At 39.1% G+C, this 5625-nt stretch overlaps 1 protein-coding gene across 1 annotated transcript; it reads left to right on the forward strand.

Annotated features, from left to right (window-relative positions):
- Positions 1–551: 551 nt before the first annotated feature.
- LOC102838922 (olfactory receptor 2L2-like) lies at positions 552–1490 on the forward strand. The gene has a single exon (XM_006874478.1). It carries the CDS (start codon positions 552–554, stop codon positions 1488–1490), a length of 939 nt encoding a protein of 312 aa, XP_006874540.1.
- The last annotated feature ends 4135 nt before the right edge of the window (positions 1491–5625 follow it).

The following is a 5625-nucleotide window of genomic DNA, read 5'->3' on the forward strand; positions in this document are numbered from 1 at the left end:
GATGCTAAAGCAAATGGAAGAAATGAGGAGGTCCAAGAGCTGAATGGAAAATTTCAGAGATCAGCTCAAGAAGGTAAAGCCAAATATTACAACAAAATATGCAAATATCTGGAATCAGAAAACCAAAAAGGAAGAACACACTCCATATTTCTCAAGCTGAGGGAACTGAAGAAAAAATTCAAGCCTCGACTTTCATTATTGAAAGATTCTCTGGGCAAATTACTGAATGATACAGAAAGCATCAAGAGAAGATGGAAGGAATACACAGTCACTGTACCAAAAGGAAATAGTTAATATTCAACCGTTTCAAGAGGTAGCTTATGATCAAGAACCAATGAATTTTGCATATACTAGTTATTAATTCTTCTCCTGTGGTTTCAACATCTTTATGAAACAGAGAAAATAATTTTTATCGTTTTAGAAAAACAAGATTTTTAGGGTATGGAATCCATTACTATATTTTATGGGCTCAGTTTAATTCCCCTATGTCTTATATATACATTTTTCGAAAGCTTCTAATATATTTCAGGTAAAGCTTTTAAGAAGAAACCATGGAGACAGGAAATGAGACACTGAACACAGACTTCATTCTCCTGGGCCTTTTCCCTGGAATGAGAAATGTCAGCATCCTTGTCTCTATTATCCTCTTGATTTATACCATTGCCATAACAGGAAATGTCACCCTGATCCTCCTTATCTGGATAGATCTGCACCTCCACACTTCCATGTATTTTCTACTTAGCCAACTCTCTCTCATTGACCTAGCTTTCATCTCTAGCACAGTTCCCAAAATGGTGGTCAACTTTTTCTCAGGGAATAGGAAAATCTCCTTTATTGGCTGTGGGACCCAGATTTTCTTTACCTTGACGTTGGGTATTGCTGAGTGCATCCTCCTGACCCTCATGGCTTATGATCGCTATGTGGCCATCTGTCACCCTCTAAAATATCCAATAATTATAAGCCACCGAGTCTCCCAGCAGATGGCCATTGGATCCTGGCTGGGAGGGGCCCTGGCATCCTTGGTCCACACATCCTACTCCATGCACTTTCCCCTCTGTGGCCCTCGAAATCTCCACCATTTCTTCTGTGAGGTAAAGGCCATCTTGAAGCTATCCTGTGAGGATATCTCTGCCTATGAAAAAGGGGTGGTAGTAACAAGCATTGTTGTGGTTCTTCTACCGGTAAGCCTCATTTTGACCTCCTACACACTTATTATCCTTGAAGTCCTGCGAATGAACTCACCTGAGGGGAAGAACAAAGCTCTGGCCACCTGCTCTTCCCATTTGACTGTGGTTACCTTTTACTATGGGCCAGCTATGTTGATATACATGAGGCCTGGGTCCTCTAACACCCCCATTCTGAACCAGGCCCTCTTTGTGTTTGACACCATCCTCACCCCCATGCTGAACCCCCTCATCTATAGTCTGAGAAACAAGGAAGTGTTAGGTGCACTGAGGAAGGTATTGAGAAAGTGTCTCTTGTCAAAGTAGATTGCCCTGTTTCATGGAGTTAGCATGAAGCTTTAAAGTATCACTAAGAGACCAGAGGGTTTGAGGAAAATAATTTAAACTCTGTGTTCCTGTTTTCTCCATCAATAAATGTTAGACTCGTCTTATTGCTGCCTCCTGAAAATGTCAGTTGTAAGTAACTAAATCCATAAATATTCATGAATTTTGGTACTGTAGGCACAGAGGAAAAAAGTAATAGTGTTTTCAAAGAAATGTCTCTGAAGTCTAAATCACAGTTGGTTCTTAGTTAAATGAGCATTTACCCAATCCTTCAGTTTTTTTCATTTATGTTATCTGTTGTTGTTGTTGTTAAGTGCCATCGAGTCAGTTAGTAGTGGAGATAATTCAATCTCCTCTTCCTTTTTTTAGACGTACCAAAAAAATGTATTTTGCTTAGGAAGAAAATAAAGTATGCCATCAGATTACATGAAACTCTTAACTTTATTATTAAACTTCTAAATAAAAGGCCAATTAATTCAGGGACTTTGAACCAATAAAGTAAAGCAAGAACTAGCAACTTTCTAAGTCTTCACTTTTTCACTCCAAATGATGCACTGAGTCATGCACATTAGTCTCTAGATTTAAGAGATATCTGTGCCCTTTTTTCCAATGTTTTCTCCTAATTCCCAGTAATAATTGTTTATTAATGTTCCAGCTCTGGCCCCTTGCTTCACTGCAGTCTATCCAAATTCCTACAAGAGTGATTTTCCTGTGTGCACATCTCCACTTCCATGGTCAAGGGACCATCATTCATCAGTGCTTTTCATGGACTACAGGGTAAACTACAGATTCCAATTTTCAATAGCTCACTTAGTCTGCCATGAATACCACAATATAATTGAACCCAGTGCCCAGCAGCTTGTAGTTTCTCCTGAGTACCATTTTCTCTTCCAATTTTGTACCTTTGTGTAAACTATTATCCCTGCCTGGAAAGCCTTTTTTCATCCCTCTCCCTTATCTTCATTCTCTTCCTTGACACTCCTACTCCCTTCTCATTATTCAAGTTTCAGTTGAATAATTCTCACTGTATACAACTTTCCTTTTTTCCAGACAGACTCAGGTGATAGGTCTGTACCAAAAACTAATGACTTCTCTCTTTGTATGCCATGCCTTGTAAAATACACGTGTATGTGTAAATTGGTTAGAGAGTGTATTAACATACATGATTAGCAGAGTTGCACAACCTAGTGAATCCTGTTATTTTTCAAATATTGAAACTAGTCTAAAAGAAATCTTTCTGAACTTTCTGAAATCATCAATCATAATGTTGCTATCTTCACTTCCCTCTATGCAGATGAGGAATTTGAGCCTCAAAAAGGGTTAGCAATTTCTTCAAAGGCACAAAGCTACTCAATGATAGTACAGAGTAAGGAATCAAGTTGTCTGCCTATTGATGGAGTTCTGCATTGTAGCAGTAATTGAGCCCAACAGAAACAAAAGACATTCATGCATGAGCATCAACCCCTTTATTAAGTAACTTCGGGATGTTTTCTGGTGTGGCTCTGTAGGATAAGCCCTAGGTCAGGGATTACCACAAGGTCAGGGATTCGAACCCATGAGCCACTCCTTGGAATTCCTATACAGGGTCACTGTGAGGCAGAACTGACTGAAAGCACTTAGGAATAGCAACAACAGAGTCTCAGATTTCCTCAACTGAAAAATACTAAGAATAATTTCTACCTTGTAGAATTGATCGCTGAATTAGTAAATATGAATGAAAAGCATTAAACTATTTTATTACACTAGAGTAAACGATCAATTTGGTGAGACCATCCAAATCTTTGCTGTGTTTTACTTTAGCTTCGTTTTTAATATATTGCACTTACATTTATAGGCATATACTCAAGGAGGCTTTCTACTCCCGTAAAGATTTACACCCTCGGAAACCCTGTACAGGGTCGCTATGGGTCAGAACCGACTCAACGGCACTTAACAACAACAACAACAACTCAATTTATATCTGTTGTTGTTGTTAGGTGCCATCAAGTCAACACTGATTCATAGAGACCCTATGCACAGCAGTATGAAACACTGTCCGGTCCCAGACCAACATCACAATCATTGCTAATTCTGAGCCCAGTACTGCTGTCACTGTGCTAATTGTCACTGGGGGGGTGGGGGGAAGGTCTGTCTCTTTTCTCTGACCCTCCACTTTACCAAACATGATATCCTTCTCCAGTGACTGGTCCTTCCAGATAATTTATCTGAAATATGAGAGATGAAGTCTGGCCACCCTGGCTTACAAGAAGAATTCTGGCTGTAATTCTTCCAAAACAGATTGTTTTGTTCTTTTGGCAGTCCATGATACTTTTAATATTCCCCTTGAATACCATAACTCAAATGCATCAATTCTTATATGGTCTTCCTTATTCGCTGTCCAACTTTCACATGCATATGAGGTTATTGAAAATACCATGGTGTGGGTCAGGCACACCTTAATCCTCAAACTGACATCTTTGCTCTTCAACACTTAAAAGAGGTCTTGTACTACAGATTTGCCTAATGGAATATGTCATTTGATTTCTTGATTGCTGCTTCTATGAGTATTGATGGTTGATCTGAGTAAAATGAAGTTCTTGACAACTTCAATCTTTTCTCCATTGCTATGTATGTTGTTCATCACCCCGTCTTCCTAGTCTGTCTTCATCTGGAAGCTCATCTAAAACCTGTCCACCATGGGTGACCCTGCTGGTATTTAAAATACCAGTGGCATAGCTTTTAGAATCACAGCAACTCACAAGCCACCACAGCACAACAAACTGACAGACGAGTGGTGCAAGTACAGTTTTACTGAAGATAATATAGAAACGGCTGCAAGCATACATTGACAGAGAACTTCCAGAGGTTCAAGACAGATTCAGAAGAGGCCGTGGAATGAGGGATATCATTGCTGATGTCCGATGGATCTTGACTGAAAGCAGAGACTATAAGAAAATGTTTACCTGTGCTTTATTGACTACGCAAAGGCTTTTGATTGTGTGAATCATGACAAGCTATGGACAACATTGTGAAGTCTGAGTATTCCGGAATACTTCGCTGTTATTGCTGGTGTGAGATGGTATCTCATTGTTGTTTTGATTTGCATCTCTCTAGTAGAAAAAGTCCAAGGTGCATTGAAGGAATTGGCAAAGAGCAAGGCACCAGGAATTGATGGAATAAAATTTGAAATCTTTCAAGAAAATGAGGCGTCACTGGAGGCACTCACTCATCTATGCCAAGAAATTTAGAAGATGACTATCTGGCCAACTGATTGGAAGAGATCCATATTTGTGCCCATTCCAAAGAGAAGTGACCCAACAGAATGCGGAAATCATTGGACAATATCTTTGCTATCCCATGTGAGTAAAGTTTTACTAAAGGTAATATAGAAACAGCTGCAAGCATACATTGACAGAGAACTTCCAGAGGTTCAAGCCAAATTCAAAAGAGGATGTGGAATGAGGGATATCATTGCTGATATCTGATGGATCTTAGCTGAAAGCAAAGAATACCAGAAAGATGTTTACCTGTGCTTTATTGACTACACAAAGGCTTTCGATTGTGTGGATCACAAGCTATGGACAAAATTGTAAAGTATGAGTATTTCTAAACACTTAATTGTGCTCCTGAGGAATATGTACATGGACCTAAAAGCAGTTGTTCAAATAAAACATGGGAACACTGAATGGTTTAAAATTAAGAAAAGTGTGTGACAGGGTTTTATTCTTTCACCATACTTATTCACCCTGTATGCAGAGCAGATAATCTGAGAAGCTGGGTTCTATGAAAAAAAACGTGGTATCAGGATTGGAGGAAGACTCATTAACAACCTGCAACATGCAGATGATACAACCTTGCTTGCTGAAAGTGAAGAAGGCTTACAATACTTACTGATGAAGATAAAAAAGCACAGCCTTTAGTATGAATTGAATCTCAATGTAAAGAAAATGAAAATCCTCACCACTGGACCAATAAACAACATTCTTATCAACGGAGAAAAAATTGAAGTTGTCAAGGATGTCATTCTTCTTGGATCAACTATCAACACTCACAGAAGCATCAGTCAAGAAATCCAGCAACGTATTGCATTAGACAAATCTGTTGCACAGGACCTTTTGAAAGTGTTGAAGAGCAAAGA

The sequence above is a fragment of the Chrysochloris asiatica genome, unplaced genomic scaffold (assembly GCF_000296735.1).
Source record: "Chrysochloris asiatica unplaced genomic scaffold, ChrAsi1.0 scaffold00279, whole genome shotgun sequence".
In the NCBI taxonomy this organism is placed as follows: domain Eukaryota; kingdom Metazoa; phylum Chordata; class Mammalia; order Afrosoricida; family Chrysochloridae; genus Chrysochloris; species Chrysochloris asiatica.